General features: G+C 45.6%; 1 protein-coding gene across 1 annotated transcript in view; it reads left to right on the top strand.

Annotated features, from left to right (window-relative positions):
• The window catches only part of LOC137519461 (uncharacterized), a 200,065-nt gene extending 183,090 nt beyond the window's left edge, over nucleotides 1-16,975 (top strand). Inside the window, exons 20-22 of the mRNA XM_068238415.1 lie at nucleotides 6,517-6,691; nucleotides 8,191-8,297; nucleotides 16,606-16,975. Coding sequence (XP_068094516.1) covers nucleotides 6,517-6,691; nucleotides 8,191-8,297; nucleotides 16,606-16,934 — 611 coding nt within the window. The 3' untranslated portion in view covers nucleotides 16,935-16,975. The remainder of the gene's footprint in view (nucleotides 1-6,516; nucleotides 6,692-8,190; nucleotides 8,298-16,605) is intronic.
• The last annotated feature ends 2,259 nt before the right edge of the window (nucleotides 16,976-19,234 follow it).

Below are 19,234 nucleotides of genomic sequence, written 5' to 3'. Positions count from 1 at the left end.
GCAGTACAGACCTGATGACGTCAGCCGGACCATGATGTGACCCGCGCCGTGGAGCACAGAAGAAGCCGACCCGGAAGCCGACCTAGCGAGGTCAGCTTCTGCAGCGCAGGACACCGGGAGCCATTTGAGCTGCAGCGAGGGCACAGGACGGCAACCAGGGGCTGGAGGAAGCCCCAGGTAAGTGGATTTTTTTTTATTGTTTGGACCTTCCCTTTAACATATGTAGCAATTTTGGTGTCACTACCATGTATGGGGGCGTTGCTATTCACTGCCAAAATCAGAACGAAATTACGCGAAAATTGTGTGAAATTTTAGGCGAAATTACGAAACACTAAATGAAATCAATTGAATTTACAAATCATAATTACGTATAGGCGTATTTGCGAAAAATAACGTTAAATTTAGCACAATTGTAATTAGCTAATTACGATCATCACTGGGGGCAAGGGCTCTTTCACATCTGGCGGTTCTCTGCGTTTTAACGCAAAGTCAATACTTTGCCTTAACCAAGATAAAATAAAAGTCCGTAGACTTTCATTTTATTTTTCACATCTGACACTCCGTTTTGGTGTGTTGCGGTTCGACGCATCCAGGAGCTTTTAATCGTCCGGAGACGGAGTTTTCCCGTCGGGTGAATGAATAACTACCATTGCTGATTGAGTCACACTGCAACATCCCGACGACACGCTGCAGACCATAACGTGTGCAGGAGAATGGCTCCTGCATGCGTTCTCAAATGTGAAAGAAGCCTCAGCGCACAGTCTTGAGGGTGCTCTTTGTGGAACATACACCCAGCTTTACTCAGACAATGAATACAGAGGCGTATCTAGAGGGGTGCAGGCATGGCTCATGCCACGGGCGCCATAGCACCAAGGGCGCCATGCCTGCCCCTGTGTTGCACCCTATTCCTGCCCCCATGTCTCCCCTTTACTTAGACCTCATATCAGATTAATTCTGTTATCTGGGGAACATGGCTACTTAACTTAGTATGTAGGGTGCACTTAGCTTAGATATCCCAAGCCAAAAGACACAGGCAGCTATAACACATCTACAGTAAAAAGGATGCTGTTTTTAGAGGGAAAGGGGACTCTGATGGAGGGGGGGGGGGGGGGGCGCAATTTCAGTGTTTGCCATAGGCTCTATATTACCCAGATATGCCCCTGAATGAATAGGAATAGTTCACGCTTGCCTACCATTTTAAGGCAATGCTGAAGCAGTGCAAAATAAATAAATAAATAAATAAAATGAGTGAGCTACTCACCTCTGGATAGAAGAAGCTCTGGATCCCATAAAGCCTTCCTGGTCCTCGCTCTGTGCCCTTGTTCCTGTGCTGTCCCCCGGTCAAGTTCTGCACCTTCAGAACTCCTGGGCAGTCTTCAGATGCACTGGTGTCCCCCTGACTACTTCTAAGATGGGCGCATGTGCGGGCCTGGACTAGCGCATGCGCAGTATGGATCCACTCGTTTTTGGAAGTAGTCAGGAACACATACTTCTGAAGACTTCCTGAAGAAGGTCGAAGACGTATTTGACCAAACTGGAGGATGAGCAGGACAGCAAAACAATTTAAAAGGAAATAAATATGTCAATTTCCATATCCATGAGAAAGCTTTGCCTTTTCTCGAATAGATTATCAAGGGGTTCTGTATTGCTGCTCTTGTGAAACCCCTTCCACAGTGTGATACCTGTCTGTGAACCTTGTTGCATTGTGGGAAATAACAGCTGTTTCCAGCTGTCAAGCAACCAGTATCTCCCTCTGCAGTCTGTGCTGGTGATTACTGCTACCAGTTTACTTTATTGCCAACTTCTACAGGATCTTTTTAACCACTTGAGGACCGTGGGCTTTAACCCCCTTAAGGACCAGGCACTTTTTTTCCATTCAGACCACTGCAGCTTTCACGGTTTATTGCTCGCTCATACAACCTACCACCTAAATGAATTTTGGCTCCTTTTCTTGTCACTAATAAAGCTTTCTTTTGGTGCTATTTGATTGCTGCTGCGATTTTTACTTTTTATTATATTCATCAAAAAAGACATGAATTTTGGCAAAAAAATGATTTTTTTAGCTTTCTGTGCTGACATTTTTTAAATAAAGTAAAATTTCTGTATACATGCAGCGCAAAAAATGTGGACAAACATGTTTTTGATAAAAAAAAACCCATTCAGTGTATATTTATTGGTTTGGGTAAAAGTTATAGCGTTTACAAACTATGGTGCAAAAAGTGAATTTTCCCATTTTCAAGCATCTATGACTTTTCTGACCCCCTGTCATGTTTCATGAGGGGCTAGAATTCCAGGATAGTATAAATAACCCCCAAATGACTCCATTTTGGAAAGAAGACACCCAAAAGTATTCACTGAGAGGCATAGTGAGTTCATAGAAGATATTATTTTTTGTCACAAGTAAGCGGAAAATGACACTGTGACAAAAAAAAAAAAAAAAAAAAAAAGTTTCCATTTCTTCTAACTTGCGACAAAAAGAATGAAATCTGCCACGGACTCACTATGCCCCTCTCTGAATACCTTGAAGTGTCTACTTTCCAAAATGGGGTCATTTGTGGGGTGTGTTTACTGTCCTGGCATTTTTGGGGGTGCCTAATTGTAAGCACCCCTGTAAAGCCTAAAGGTGCTCATTGGACTTTGGACCCCTTAGCGCAGTTAGGCTGCAAAAAAGTGCCACACATGTGTATTGCTGTACTCAGGAGAAGTAGTACAATGTGTTTTGAGGTGTATTTTTACACATACCCATGCTCGGTGGGAGAAATATCTCTGTAAATGACAATTTTTTATTTTTTTTTACACACAATTGTCCATTTACAGAGAGATTTCTCCCACCCAGCATGGGTATGTGTAAAAATACACCCCAAAACACGTTGTACTACTTCTCCCGAGTACGGCGATACCACATTTGTGGCACTTTTTTGCACCTTAACTGTGCTAAGGGGCCCAAAGTCCAATGAGTACCTTTAGGATTTCACAGGTAATTTTGCGGAATTTGATTTCCAGACTACTCCTCACGGTTTAGGGCCCCTAAAATGCCAGGGCAGTATAGGAACCCTGCAAATGACCCCATTTTAGAAAGAAGACACCCCAAGGTATTCCGTTAGGAGTATGGTGAGTTCATAGAAGATTTTAATTTTTGTCACAAGTTAGCGGAAATTGATTTGTATTGTTTTTTTTCACAAAGTGTCACTTTCCACTAACTTGTGACAAAAAATAAAATCTTCTATGAACTCACCATAGTCCTAACAGAATACCTTGGGGTGTCTTCTTTCTAAAATGGGGCCATTTGTGGGGTTCCTATACTGCCCTGGCATTTTAGGGGCCCTAAACCATGAGGAGTAGTCTGGAAATCAAATGCCGCAAAATGACCTGTGAAATCCTAAAGGTACTCATTGGACTTTGGGCCCCTTAGCGCAGTTAGGGTGCAAAAAAGTGCCACACATGTGGTATCGCCGTACTCAGGAGAAGTAGTATAATGTGTTTTGGGGTGTATTTTTACACATACCCATGCTGGGTGGGAGAAATATCTCTGTAAATGACAATCTTTTGATTTTTTTTACACACAGTTGTCCATTTACAGAGATATTTCTCCCACCCAGCATGGGTATGTGTAAAAATACACCCCAAAACATATTGTACTACTTCTCCCGAGTACGGCGATACCACATGTGTGGCACTTTTTTGCACCCTAACTGCGCTAAGGGGCCCAAAGTCCAATGAGTACCTTTAGAATTTCACAGGTCCTTTTTGTTTCAAGACTACTTCTCACGGTTTAGGGCCCCTAAAATGCCAGGGCAATATAAGAACCCCACTAATGACCCCATTTTAGAAAGAAGACACCCCAAGGTATTCCGTTAGGAGTATGGTGAGTTCATAGAAGATTTTATTTTTGTCACAAGTTAGCGGAAATTGATTTTAATTGTTTTTTTTTTCACAAAGTGTCATTTTCCGCTAACTTGTGACAAAAAATAAAATCTTCTATGAACTCACCATACTCCTAACGGAATACCTTTGGGTGTCTTCTTTCTAGAATGGGGTCATTTGTGGGGTTCCTATACTGCCCTGGCATTTTAGGGGCCCTAAACCGTGAGGAGTAGTCTTGAAACCAACAATGTCGCAAAATGACCTGTGAAATCCTAAAGGTACTCATTGGACTTTGGGCCCCTTAGCGCACTTAGGGTGTAAAAAAGTGCCACACATGTGGTACCGCCGTACTCAGGAGAAGTAGTATAATGTGTTTTGTGGTGTATTTTTACACATACCCATGCTGGGTGGGAGAAATATCTCTGTAAATGACAATCTTTTGATTTTTTTTACACACAATTGTCCATTTACAGAGAGATTAAAAATACACCCCAAAACACATTATACTACTTCTAATGAGTACGGCGATACCACATGTGTGACACTTTTTTGCAGCCTAGGTGCGCTAAGGGGCCCAACGTCCTATTCACAGGTCATTTTGAGGCATTTGTTTTGTAGACTACTCCTCACGGTTTAGGGCCCCTAAAATGCCAGGGCAGTATAGGAACCCCACAAGTGACCCCATTTTAGAAAGAAGACACCCCAAGGTATTCCGTTAGGAGTATGGTGAGTTCATAGAAGATTTTATTTTTTGTCAAAAGTTAGTGAAAAATGACACTTTGTGGAAAAAAAACCCAATAAAAATCAATTTCCGCTAACTTTTGACAAAAAATAAAATCTTCTATGAACTCGTCATACTCCTAACGGAATACCTTGGGGTGTCTTCTTTCTAAAATGGGTTCACTTGTGGGGTTCCTATACTGCCCTGGCATTTTAGGGGCCCTAAACCGTGAGTAGTCTGGAAACCAAATGTCTCAAAATGACTGTTCAGGGGTATAAGCATCTGAAAATTTTGATGACAGGTGGTCTATGAGGGGGGCGAATTTTGTGGAACCAGTCATAAGCAGGGTGCCTTTTAGATGACATGTTGTATTGGGCCTGATCTGATGGATAGGAGTGCTAGGGGGTGACAGGAGGTGATTGATGGGTGTCTCAGGGGGTGGTTAGAGGGGAAAATAGATGCAATCAATGCACTGGGGAGGTGATCGTAAGGGGGTCTGAGGGGGATCTGAGGGTTTGGCCGAGTGATCAGGAGCCCACACGGGGCAAATTAGGGCCTGATCTGATGGGTAGGTGTGCTAGGGGGTGACAGGAGGTGATTGATGGGTGTCTCAAGGTGTGATTAGAGGGGGGAATAGATGCAAGCAATGCACTGGCGAGGTGATCAGGGCTGGGGTCTGAGGGCGTTCTGAGGGTATGGGCGGGTGATTGAGTGCCCTAGGGGCAGATAGGGGTCTAATCTGATGGGTAGCAGGGACAGGGGGTGATTGATGGGTAATTAGTGGGTGTTTGGAGGAGAGAACAGATGTAAACACTACACTTGGGAGGTGATCTGATGTCGGATCTGCGGGCGATCTATTGGTGTGGGTGGGTGATCAGATTGCCTGCAAGGGGCAGGTTAGGGGCTGATTGATGGGTGGCAGTGACAGGGGGTGATTGATGGGTGGCAGTGACAGGGGGTGATTGATGGGTGATCAGTGGGTTATTACAGGGAAGGACAGATGTAAATAATGCCCTGGCGAATTGATAAAGGGGGGTCTGAGGGCCATCTGAGCGTGTAGGCGGGTGATTGGGTGCCCGCAAGGGGCAGATTAGGGTGTGATCTGATGGGTAACAGTGACAGGTGGTGATAGGGGGTGATTGATGGGTAATTAGTGGGTGTTTAGAGGAGACAATAGATGTAAACACTGCGCTTGGGTGGTGATCTGATGTCGGATCTGCGGGCGATCTATTGGTGTGGGTGGGTGATCAGATTGCCCGCAAGGGGCAGGTTAGGGGTGCTGTGGACGATCAGGGGGCAGGGGGGGGGGGGAAATCAGTGTGCTTGGTGCAGACTAGGGTGGCTGCAGCCTGCCCTGGTGGTCCCTCGGACACTGGGACCACCAGGGCAGGAGGCAGCCTGTATAATACACTTTGTAGACAAGACAAATAACATTTATATTGCGCTTTTCTCCTTGTGGACTCAAAGCGCCAGAGCAGAGCAGCAGCCACTGGGGCGCGCTCTATTGGCAGTACCAATGTAAGTCAGACTTGTCAAAGGTCTCCTACTGAATTAGTGCTGGCTTACTGAACAGGCACAGCCGAGATTCGAACCTGTGTCAGAGGCAGAGCCCTTAACCATTACACCATCAGCCAACTGCAAACATTACAAAGTGTATTATACACTTTGTATGCGGCGATCGTCGGGTTAACATTCCGCCGGCGCTTCCGTATGGCCGGCGGGATGTTGCGGCGGGTGAGCGGAGCCAGGCGGCGGCGGAGGATCGCTTCACGGATGACGCGATCGCTCCGCCCATGCCCCTACAAGGACCGCCGCCATTTGTCAATACGGCGGTCCTTGCGGGGTCCACTTCCCGGCCGCCAATTGTCAATACGGCGGTCGGGAAGTGGTTAAGAAAGATGACGTAACATTTTTTTGTTTTGTCCCTAAAGTGTGTGACCGATTCCACTACCAGCAGCTGAAAGAGGATGGGAGTGTCAAGATGGAGCTACCGCTGCTCGGGGAGATGTTATACTGCTTGACTGGCCGCTGCCCCGAAGTGTTTGAAGTGTACGGTTGCTACTGTGGACACGAAGGAAGAGGAAGGCCCAAAGATTTAATGGACAAGTACGTTGAGTATAAGTACTCTACCCATGGCCATCCCCAAGACTTCTTCTAGTCCTCCTCTCGAGAACTCCTTTCCTTGTTCTATCTGGCTTTCTCCTACAGTTAACACCTTCAGAGTCTTGAAGCTCATCTCTTCAAACTCATGGATCCATCTACCCACTCAGTCTATATTCATTGCTAATTAACCACATCTCTATTACCCTTGGCTACTGTATTCTGTGTTCCTCATCTCATGGCCCTGCTGGCCACACACATGTTGCAGGACAATGCATAATTATGACAAGGGACACATTAAGATGTTTAAATTACTGGGCTAGAGTTACTGGGCTAGAGCATTTCCAAAATAGCACATTCTGTGTGGTGTTCCTGGTATGTATAGGTTAGCACAGACTAGTCAGAGTGACCATGCTGACTCTTGTCCACTACAAAAAGTTTCAACAATAAGTATACGAGTGTCAGAACTGGACCCTCGACCCATGGAAGAAGGTGGTCTGACCTAATGAATTACATTCTCCTTGGCCGCCAGATTCCCCAGAACTCAACAATCTGAGCATCTGTGGTATGTCCAATCCTAGGAGACCCCACCTCACAGCTGACAGAACTAAACGGATCTGCTGCTAAAGTTTTGGTGCCAGATACCACAGGAGATCTTTCAAGGCCGGATTTATACTTTTAGTGCTAGGACAACTTTCTTGTTGCCACCCTCCCTTGTGCAGCAGTGTCCTCCCATTCCTTGTGCAGCCAATTCATCCATTTGAAACATCCATGCACAGCAGCCCATCTGTCATTTACAGCTCTCTTCTGCAGTAGCGTCCTTCTTCTATGTGCTGTTCCCCATTTGCAACCTCTTTTTTCAACCTCTTTTTTCAATTTGCAGACTCCTCCACCATATGAAGAAACCCCTATTCAATATCCAGTTGCCCCTCCCCCCTTACACATACACACAGAGGTTCGGAACGTCCAAGGCATAGGCCTTTGTGACCTTCCCAGAAATCTGGCCCTAAGACCTTGAGGAATCCATGCCTGGAGGTCTTAGATCTGTTTTGGGGTCACAAGGGGACCTGCATAATTTAAAGTGTGGTTTTAATAGTTTGTCTGATAGGTATTATTTATGGAAGGGGTCAAAGCTATTTAACAGTAATAGAACTTGCCGTGTTCTACAAAGAAGCAAACGGTCCAATTTTATTTATATTCTGAAAGGTGGTGACATATTTAATCCTGTCGGGTGCAGCTCTGCGGAATGTTTGCTTACTGAGAATTCTGAAGCCAATGAAAACAATGCCTGGTCTCCCAGAATGCTCTGGGAGGAGAGTTCTGCATAGCTAAGCAGCCTAGGCTAAGCATCACTGGGAGGGCGGGACTATATACTAATATACAGCAGTGTTTCTGAGCATTACTGTAAAAGTGGGTATCCTGAATAATTTACTGCATTCTTCTAAATGTCACTACAGGGCCTCTTTAAACTGATAAGAATGTATATATATTTTTTTCGCCCTCAGTTGCTGTTTCGCCCACAAGTGCTGCTTGGAACACCTTAGGAAAATCGGCTGCAATCCAGACAAGAATGTGAGGTCGGAGGTGGTGTGCATAGACTTCAAGCCAACATGTGAGCTGCTTCGCATTATTTGAGAAATATTTGCTTTTTTTAAGTACATCTTTGAGTCTGAGTGCAGCGCTGCAGTGCGATGTAACCGAGGCATTTTAACCAGGGCGGTTCTAGACTTTTTGCTGCCTGAGGCAGACTTGTGAGGATTCCCCCAACCCCCGATTTGGAATGATCACACAGCACCCAACAATTTACTCTGCTTCATCTAATGTTCTCACGTGACATGCTGCAGCTCAACACAATAGCACACTGGCTGGCGGTGAGTCTGTGACAAACAAACCACTCACCCTCAGCCACTCCATTCCACCTCAGTCAGGACAGCAGTGCCACCAAATGAGACACTGCTGCTCCCCTCCTCCCCCCTCCTCACTCACTGTCAGACTCCTCACACAGCACAACAAGCTGCTTTTCCCCAATGATGCTCTCCTGCCTCCCCCTCCTCACTCACTGTCAGACTCCTCACACAGCACAACAAGCTGCTTTTCCCCAATGATGACCTCTTCACCTCGTCTCTCCTCCTACTCTGACTGCATGCTGTTGGTGTAAACACAGTACAAACATGCTGCCCCTGTAATCTCTGCGCCTGATGCAAATGTTTCACCTTGCTTCATGAGAGAACCGGCCCTGATTTTAACACATGAAATTGCACTGCATTACTAAGTCTATGCAATGTTCAGAGTGTATGCAATGTAATCCAATGGACCAGGGGCCTAACTATAAATCATGGACCCCCAAATTGTCACATCCCTTCCCTTGCACTTAACTCCACCCTCCCATCAGCCTGGGGGAGCCCATCTCACAAGGGTCCTAAAACAAGTGTGGCCATCATGATTTTCACACCCATAACAAGTGTAGCCACAAAACCACCTGATCTGAAGGATGGACTCCTGTATGGGAGGAAGGGAAGTAGTATTTGGGGCCCCCATACAGCTCTGGGCCCCCCTGCGGTAACAGGGGATGCTCTCCTGTAGTTACACCTCTGCAATGGACTACAGCATCCAAACACCTTGCATGCAATAGAGATGGCCCGATTCTCCGTTTTTTAGGTTTGCGAACCCGATTTGCGAACCTCCGTAAACGTTCGCAAACTTGCGAACGTTCGCGAACCGCCATAGACTTCAATAGGGAGGCAAACTTAAAAAATTATGCTGGCCAGAAAAGTGATGGAAAAGATGTTTCAAGGCATCAAACACCTGGAGGGAGGCATGGCGGAGTGGGATAGACGTCAAAAGTCCTAGAAAATTTTTTTTTTTTCACACAAAGCAGTGTTTTAAGGGCAGAAATCACATTCAATGCTAAATTGCAGGCCTACACTACTGCATATGTATACATCAATCAGGGAGTGTAATTCTCCCTCCCTTTCTCCCTCGGAGGAGGAGGATCTTGTCTTCCAGGGATTTGTAGGATGTCAAAAGCACGCTCACATACATTGGCCAGGAATTGAACCCAGGTCAACTGCTTGGAGGGCAGCTATGCTCACCACTATACCACCAACACTACAGGCTGGCCTGGGAAGGATGAAAAGCTAGGTGGCCATGCAACCATTCCTGCTAACCTAAAGCTTACTTGTGTCTTACAACACATTGGCTTAAGACTTTACCAAATCCATTGCTCCAATATGGGGAAGCTTCTCTGTTTGCTGTTTTTTTTTTTTTTGAAGTGTGGTGTCACAGTTCACTCATCTCTTCAACTACAAGAAAGGCCCAGGAGTAGTCTTAGCTACTGTAATATCTATGTTACGGGCCCTTATTACACTTCCTCTTACAGGGCTATGGAAACCATTTTGCCCATGCGATAAAGCGAGGTGCAAAAATGCAATCATGCCTAGCAGAGGATGGTTTTGATCCATCAACCTCTGGGTTATGGGCTCCACACACTCCTGCTGCATCACTCTGCAGTCTGCTTACATAGCCCCTTAAGAGAAGGTGTCATTAGGGCCTTGCTGTAACGTAGCTTGTAGTGTAACTATTTCAACTAATGTACCCTTCTTAAACTTGAAGATTGTATACAAATGTAAGCAGAGTGGCGCAGCGGAAGTGTGCTGGGCCCATAACCCAGAGGTTGATGGATCGAAACCATCCTCTGCTAGGCATGATTTCATTTTTGCACCTTGTTTTATCGCATGGGCAAAACTGTTTCCATAGCCCTGTAAGAGAAAGTGTAATAAGGGCCCGTAACATAGTGTCACAGGAGCCCTGGTGGTCAGACCGCAAATGGCCTTCCAAACGGTGCCAGCACACGGATCGTGCGAACTCTGGTCGCAGTCAATGCGCAGGAACCGTTGGGACAAACCGCAGACAAACCAGAAGGGAGCCTGTGAGATATGGGTAATTACAACGTACACACGATTCCAGGGTATCTGCCACCACCACTGGTATGGGCCAGTGGACCCGATTTACTGACTGACTGGTCCTGCGAATAAAAACGGTTAAAACACGCTGTATTCTGTCTAGCCAACAACAAACAATAGTAACGTCTCTTCAGAGGTCTGGTTCAGTTGTGTGCGTGCTGAATAGTAGGGTAGCTAGAACAACAACTGACGATAGCGTCGGTTTATTGAAAGCAATATAAATAATTAATATATACAGACAATTATTAAAATCAACAATTATTAAAACAGTAATAGCCAGTATAAAAAATAAAAGGGAGAAAATACTTAGGGTTTGTGGAAATATGTCCTTTTGTGGGAAAATCATCAAGTCCTTGATTTCAAGTTCAGCAGAATTCTTTGTTCTAGGTTACAGAAGATGGCCAATCAAGATGGCCGCTAGCCATGTGTCCTTTGCTTCAGCTTAGAAAAGATGGCCGCCAGCCCTGTGTCCTCTGGCTGGCCAGGTGCTCTCAGGGAGATGGAATTGGGAGGACTGATGCCCGCCTGCTGGCCATGTGCTTTTGATGAAGCTGGTTTGGGGGTGTGGCAATGCCGGCCCCTCTGAGTTACCAACAAATGACAGTTCATTCCCTCTGAGAGATTTGAGGGCTAAACTTATGAAATGCTGTAACTCCTGAACCATACATGTTATTTTTAGGGGGGTAACAGCTTCATACTTGTTGGAAAATACAGATTAATATGACATCAGACACGGCTAGTGCAGCGGATCAGGTTCCTGAGAAGATTCATACCTGGGTTGTAGGGGCCCGGCACCCCTCTCGACTGGTATCAAGAGATTCAGCATGACCCTACGGATCCAATGATGCTCTCATAACTACCCTATTTATTGTATTCTGTAAATGGGCAAAAGATTATATAGCACATTCATTTCTTCCTGGTAAGGCTGGAGCCAGGCTGGCTGGTGTCAAGCTGTGTCTAGCTTCCTGGGATCTCCCTGTATGAAAAGGACCATCAAATGGAGGTAATTGAGAACAAACATCCTCTTGGACACAGGTCTGGCCCAGGCTCATTAGCATATCAAAAAGGCCATCCTGCAGTTAAGCTGATGCTATCTCTCTGCTGAGAAAAGACTCAGCTGCTCCTACACAATCAATCCAGATTCTAGTGATCTGAAGCGCAATCGATGCAGAGAATCGAGTGCGATTGCGTTTTCTTCACGGGCGGTTCCAGGACACGTCTGCGGCCCCGCAACCGTCCGTGACAGCGCCCGCAACCATCCGTGACACATAGATATTACGGTAGCTAAGACTACTCCTGGACCTTTCTTGTAGTTGAAGAGATGAGTGAACTTAAAAAAAAACAGCAAACAGAGAAGCTTCCCCATATTGGAGCATTGGATTTGGTAAAGTCTTAAGCCAATGTGTTGTAAGACACAAGTAAGCTTTAGGTTAGCAGGAATGGTTGCATGGCCACCTAGCTTTTCATCCTTCCCAGGCCAGCCTGTAGTGTTGGTGGTATAGTGGTGAGCATAGCTGCCCTCCAAGCAGTTGACCTGGGTTCGATTCCTGGCCAATGTATGTGAGCGTGCTTTTGACATCGTACAAATCCCTGGAAGACAAGATCCTTCTCCGGGGGAGAGAGGGAGAAAGTTGTTGTGGGTTGCTATATAAGGAATAACAATCAGCAAGGAGCAAGCTAACAAGCCTACAAGAGCCTCACTAAGCTTTCCCTAGCAGAGTCTGTCAGCAGCTGTCCCTTCACTAATTACTGTAGGCAGACGAGTGAGTAAAACGGCCGGAGAACCCTGCCTTTAATAGGGGGGGGTGGGGCTCCAGGGCTGAGTGTAGTCTGATTGGCTACAATGTGCCTGCTGACTGTGATGTAGAGGGTGAAAGTTGACCCTAATGGAGCATTATGGGGGTGAACCGAACTTCCGCAAAAGTTCGCCTTCGCTGGCGAACCACCCAAAGTTCGCGGGCGAACCGTTCGGGCCATCTCTAGCATGCAGTACGTTACCACATAATGCCTGTTAACAGTGGCAGTGAAGCATGCTTTTCATTGCCTGTATGCTTCACTGTATGCGACCCAATGCTCACAATGGTGCGCAATGCCACTGTTCCCTTTTGTTGCATTCATGTTTTTACAGGGAACACACTATACAGAATGGTCAATGAGGTACAAATAATTCTAATTTAAGTTGATGCAGAATTATGCTCTTTTTTTTTACGCCAATGTGCGCAACTTGAAAATGGACCAATCAAGTGAAGTAGAGGTAGGATTTTGTTTGGTCCATTTACAAGCTGCACAAATTTGCATCGTTCTGCCACTCAGAATTATTTGCGTCTCATTGACCATCCCGGATACACAGTCCCTTACATATATTTTAAAATACAGCATAGTTACATCCAGTTTGCGTGAAATAATTATAACAACCATTCATCAATAAAACATCAAGCCCTTTATGTCCGTTGCACATTTCTCCACCTCTCCGCCGCTTCCTCAGAGGTTGACTGTATCAAGTCCTTCTTATAGCCGCTTTGACCATTGATGCAATCTCAATTGTTCAAAGTACCTGGATAACCGTACTATTCATGTGAGGTTCACTTGTATGCAGTGGCGTAACTACAACAATTCATAGGGCTGCCCAGCGAAACTTTGATGAGGCCCCCCAATGGTCACACCCCTCTCCTTGCCTCCCCTTGGTGTCCTCACAGCCTGGGGGCCCATCTCACAAGGGTCATAAAACAAGTGTGGCTATCAGGCATGCTCAAATTCGGATTCGAAAGATACCCGGATAGTTGCAATCCGGATATCTCCCAGTAATGCTGTGCGGGGGGTCAAGCTTACCTCTCTGACGTCTTCTTCACTTGTCCCTCGGCGCCTCCCACGATGCGGTCCACGCAGCGGTCACGTGACTACAAACACTTCCACCTTCCGGGTTGAAGGAGGAAGTGTTTGTAGTAAAGTGATGCGCATGGACTGCATCGTGGGAGGCACCGAGGGACAAGCGAAGAAGACATCAGAGAGGTAGCTTGACCCCTCGCCCCCCCGCGCAGCATTACTGTGAGATATCCGGATTGCATCTATCCGGGCATCTCCCGAATCCGAATTTGAGCATCCCTGGTGGCTATCACGTTCTTCACACAAATAACAAGTGTAGCCACAAAAACACCTGATGTGACGTGTAGTCCCCTGTATTGGAGGAAGGGAAAGTTAGTAGTTGGGGCCGCCCACAACTCTGGGCCCCCTGTGATCGCAGGTGTTGCTCCCCTCTAGTTACGCCCCTGCTTGTATGCCAGAATTGTAAGGATAATTACCTTTGTGCTGCCTGGTCCACAGTAGTGTTGGTCATGTCTAGGAGAACTCACGGAGAAGCATGCAATCGGTTTGGTCAAGCGCCCTGATTTGCTAGTCATTAGAGATGTCGCGAAAATCAAATTTTCTGTTCGTGAATGGCAAACATGAATTTCCGCAAATATTCTCTAACAGGCGAACCGCCACAGACTTCAAAAGGCAGGCGAATTTTAAAACCTACAAACAAAAGTGATGGAAACGTTGTTTCAATGGGTCTAACACCTGGACTGTGGCATGCTGGAGGGGGATCCATGCCAAAAGTCCCACCAAACATTACGGAAATTACGGAGTTGACGCAAAGTCGGGTTTTAATCCCTAAAGGCCAGAAATGCACAGCTCTGGGTGTCAGTGGGCTGTGGAGTGTCACACACAGAGAAATGCAATAGTACTATCAGAATACAGTGACATAATAATGCACTGGAGTGGTTATCTTAACGTGCAACTTAATGAGGCAACAACAACAGCAGTAGTGTGCACACAGCTCTGGGTGTCAGTGGGCTGTGGATTGTCACACACACAAAAACACAGGAGACCAGAGCCGGTCCTCCAGCTCCCAAGGCTGAGACACCAAAGCGCTCCCCTCCATCCCTCCCACCCCAGCCGTCACACACTGATTGCTATCAGACTAAGAGGCGCCCCAAGGCCCCCAACACCTTAATCTCTAGTTATCTGGCTTGCAGTCACTGCCATGTATCCCCTTTTCTTATTTCTCTCTGCTTCAAACACAATAGGGGAATGATAGCTGAGTGAGTTGTACGCCCCCTCCTACACTGCGCCCTGAGGCTGGAGCCTCTCTCGCCTCTGCCTCGGCCCGGCCCTGCAGGAGACCGATGTGCTAGCCAGCCCCTCAAAAGGGCTGTTTGGGGTGCTTTCACTGCTGAGGAACAGGAACACAGGCCTAGCTAATGCTTTCCCTACCTATCTGCAGCAAGTCTGACCCTACTCTCACTAACAGTCAGCAGCCAGCAGAGAATTGATCCAATATGGCCACCACAACTGCTTTTTGATAGGGAGATTGGGGGGGGGGGTTCCAGGAGGGGGTGCTAGCTGATTTGCTGCCATGTGTCTGCTGATTGTGAGGTAAGGGGTCAAAGTTTAGCTCAATGATGATGTATAGGGGGCGGGTCGAACATGCCAAATGTTCACTGTTCGCTGTGAATGTGAACAGCGGAAGTTCTCAGAATACTGCTCATTTGTGAACTGTTCGGGCCATCTCTACTAGTCGTGATCATGTGCTAAAGCAGGGTGTGATCCCAGCAAATCAGAGCTTTGCAAATCTATCAGCTGATCAAAGAAATCACATGCTTCTCCATGAGTTCTCCTAGACATGGCCATTACTAGTGCACAACATTCCCCCTTACTGTGTCCACGTCTTCAGGTGTCACATATCTAGTCGCCTTAATAGACAACTGACGCAAGAGGCTATCACATTCATTTACTGCATATATATTTATGGCATGCTTGCTCAGGGTGTATGGCTAAAAGTATTAGAGACAGAGGATCAGCAGGGCTGCCAGGCAACTGGTATTGCTTAAAATGGAATAAATATGGCAGCCTCCACATACCTCTCTTTACAGTTGTCCTTTCAGTTTCCCATTTTCATGTGTTGCTCTCCATTTGCAGCCTTCTCTTTCATAAGTAGCAAGTCCAGCCACCCCTTGGGCTGTAGCTACCCAAGGCCTGGGCCTTTGTGGCCTTTCCAAAAATCCGGCCCTGTATGCAGATGCTTCTGAAGTCAATGGATCTGTGTGGAAGCTGGGCTATTGGCAGTGGAGAAAATCTATTTACCTTTCTGCTTTAGGAAAACCTGTTGTATCTTCCACTTTAAAGAGAAACCATAACCAAGAATTGAACTTCATCCCAATCAGCAGCTGATACCCCCTTTTACATGAGAAATCTTTTCCTTTTTCACAAACGGATCATCAGGGGGTCTATATGACTGATATTGTGGTGAAACCCCTCCCACAGTGTGATGTCAAGACCATGGTGCTGACAGTTTCCAGTTTGTGAACCTCATTGCATTGTGGGAAATAGCTGTTTACAGCTTTTTCCAACTGCCAAAAAAGCAAGCAGTATCTACTTCACCTGCCAGCAGTAAAAATGTCACCATATGGTAAGTGTCAGAATGTAAATCAGGGAGAGGAAAGATTTTACAATGGGCAAACACTGACTAAATCATTTATACATAATTATTGAAGAAACACAGACCCAGGAGCACCGATGCTGGCTTCTATAGTTGAAGTGTGCCACGGTCCCACCCCTGTACCAAGGGGTCACAGTGATAAGTAGCTTCAATGACCGGCACCACACAAAGAGTGTTATAGCTCAATCAATTTATTCTGCCATCCAATCGCAACGACAGACTGCTGTTTCGACCATATCCTGGCCTTTGTCAAGTTGCAGATAACATGTTATCTGCAACTTGACAAAGGCCAGGATATGGTCGAAACAGCAGTCTGTCGTTGCGATTGGATGGCAGAATAAATTGATTGAGCTATAACACTCTTTGTGTGGTGCCGGTCATTGAAGCTACTTAATACATAATTATTGTAAAAATGAAGCACTTTTTTATTACATTATTTTCACTGCAGTTCCTCATTGTCTGTTTCCCCCCACAACCAGGTGTCGGCTGGAGCATTTGTGATAGGCTGTTGTGTGCCTGTGACAAGGTTGCGGCGGAGTGCATGGCGACCGCGCCGCTTAACGCCACCCTGCGCAGTCTGAGCAGGAGGAAGTGCCAGGGGGAGCAGCAGCCGCTGTGCAGGGATGGCAGCGAGGAGGACAAGTCTGACCGATCCATTGGCCTGCAGTCTGACAGCGCCAGCTCGGAGGAGAGCAGCGAGGAGCAGAGGCCGATGAGAGACATCGTACAAGGCGGGGACGGCGGCTCACCGGTACAGAGAGGAAGCCGGCGGACACGCTCGCTAGTTTATGGGAGAAGAGGAAACTAGGGCGGCATCCAATCACGCATCATCTAAACCTAAACTGTACATTTCAAGAGATATTTTTGTTCCTTGCTTGATTTCTTTCCCTTTGTCCTTAACGTGACACCGAAGAGAAAAATCTTATGATACAATGAATAGTTTGCGTAGTACAGCTAAGAAGTACAACATTAGCAGCAAAGAAAAGAGTCTCATTATTTTGCAGTACGGGAAGAGTTAAAAAAAAAAGTTTGGTTGCTATCTATGTAAAATATCTTCTCTGAGCTCTTTAACCAAACTTGAGTCGACGACAGTCTTGTTTTCTGAAGAACTTATTCATCAAAGAAACAGTGAGAGATACTTTCAGATAAGGTTTTACAGCAGGGAAGTTTAAAGAGTCCTTAGCTCTGCTCTGTTTTATAGTTTAAAATACAGAGTGTGGTTTGTAAACTACAAATATGACAGAATGATGCAATGTTATAAAAAAAAAAAAGCTGTATAACTGAAAATGAAAAATATGAGACTATTTTCATTGCTACTAATGTTCTATTTCTTAGCATAAGTTTTTTTTCTTCGCTTTGGTGTCACTTTAAAGGGATTACCATTTTTATTGAGAAAATGCTTTACATTTAGATCTATATAGTGAAGGATTAATGTCAAACATTATTTTTTTGCTTTATTATGACAATGTTGTTTTTTTTATATACATATATATATACCCCTCTAAAACACTTATTCTATGGTGCTGTAACAGAAACTAGTAGAAAGTGACATTTCCCTTTAAACAATTTATTTTCAAGTTATCCGTGGAGTGTAAAAGTAAAAATCATACAGAAACGCAGAGACTGGCCTAGCTGGCCTTGTCCTAGAAACGACTGTTTCCTGGCTGCAAGGACGACACCCAACTCCCTAATGTGCCGTGTGAGTAATTGAGACAGGAATGTAGCGAAAAGATCGGCATTAGAGATGGTCAGTTTTTCTTCGTGAATTCCAGAGGAGAATTCGCCGGGAATCGTGTTGGTCAGATCATGCGATTGATTTGCAAGTTTCTGGCTGGATAAAACATTTCATCGGGTCTCATTTTTCTTTCCTATCAGACAGAATCTTGATTAACCAGTTACAGACTTAAAGGCACCATTTTTAGCACCCAGGACATCTCAATAGCACATTAAAAATGCATGCCAATAATGTGACTCATTAATAAAAAAAAGAACTTCCATTTTACCTCTTCTTTTTACATTTAAAGTTGGCTTTTATTACCTTACTTCTGCAGACAACGTCAATACCAGTCAGAAAAGGACTGATGTATTAGCAAAGAGCAAACAAAAGCTTTCATCGGCGAGGGGATAAGATAGTGCTTCAAAGAGTTTTGAGAAGTCACACATGCTTTCTTCGCACCTTCCCCTGAATAAATAAGGGTAGAGAGAATGGGGGGGGGGGGGGAGTCGGGGGGGGGGGGGACATAGCAGCTCCTATAGCTATTAGAAACCAGGAGAAACCGTAGGAAAAAAACATTCTGTTAAACTTGTTAAAGAGAATCTGTACTCTAATATTCTTACACTAAAAAGCATACCATTCTATTCCTTATTTTCTCCTGTGCCCTCTGTGCTGTTTCTGCCACTCCCTGCTGCAATCCTGGCTTGTAATTAACAGTTTTAGGCAGTGTTTACAAACAAACTAACCAGCTTGTGATAGGCTCACATAAGTGTGTGAGTCATACAGAGTGTGCAGGGGGCCTGCAGAGGGTGTGTATCGCTTCTATCCAATCACAAGCAGCCCTGCACATTCCACACATTCAAGCATTAGCCCGACAGACACGACAGAGGAAAGGAGATAAGATTTATTACAGAGACAGTGCAATTAGGAAAGCCAGAGCACATTAGAACAGGCATAGGAACTTATAGAAGAACTAAGGCTGAAAAATTTGTTACAGAGTCTCTGTAAAGGACATGTGAGCCAAAAGAGAAAAGTTAAGCTTCTTCCAGCCCTTAGAAGTCTTTCTAGTCCAGCTGCCACTGATTTCTTTTTATTAATGGGGGAGGGGGAAGCAGAGGAGACACATGGGGACAGAAGGGGACACACATGGAGTAGCAAAGGAGGACCCATGGAGCACAAAAGGAGACAGACAGGGGACACAGGAGCACAATAATTGAGAAGAACATCTACAAGACACCCTTGCACCATGGATGCACTAGGTTTAGTATATATTTCTCTCCCCTGGAGTTTGCCCTGTAAACCTAGGTGCGTCTTATAGTCCAGAGCGTCCTATATGCTGAAAAATATGGTCATTTTCTCCCAATACTGCGAAGAAAATCATCAGCACCAAAGCT

This window comes from Hyperolius riggenbachi, chromosome 5 (assembly GCF_040937935.1).
Source record: "Hyperolius riggenbachi isolate aHypRig1 chromosome 5, aHypRig1.pri, whole genome shotgun sequence".
Taxonomy (NCBI): domain Eukaryota; kingdom Metazoa; phylum Chordata; class Amphibia; order Anura; family Hyperoliidae; genus Hyperolius; species Hyperolius riggenbachi.
The sequence above is the reverse complement of the archived record's forward strand: the minus strand, read 5'-3'. Positions and strand labels throughout refer to the sequence as shown.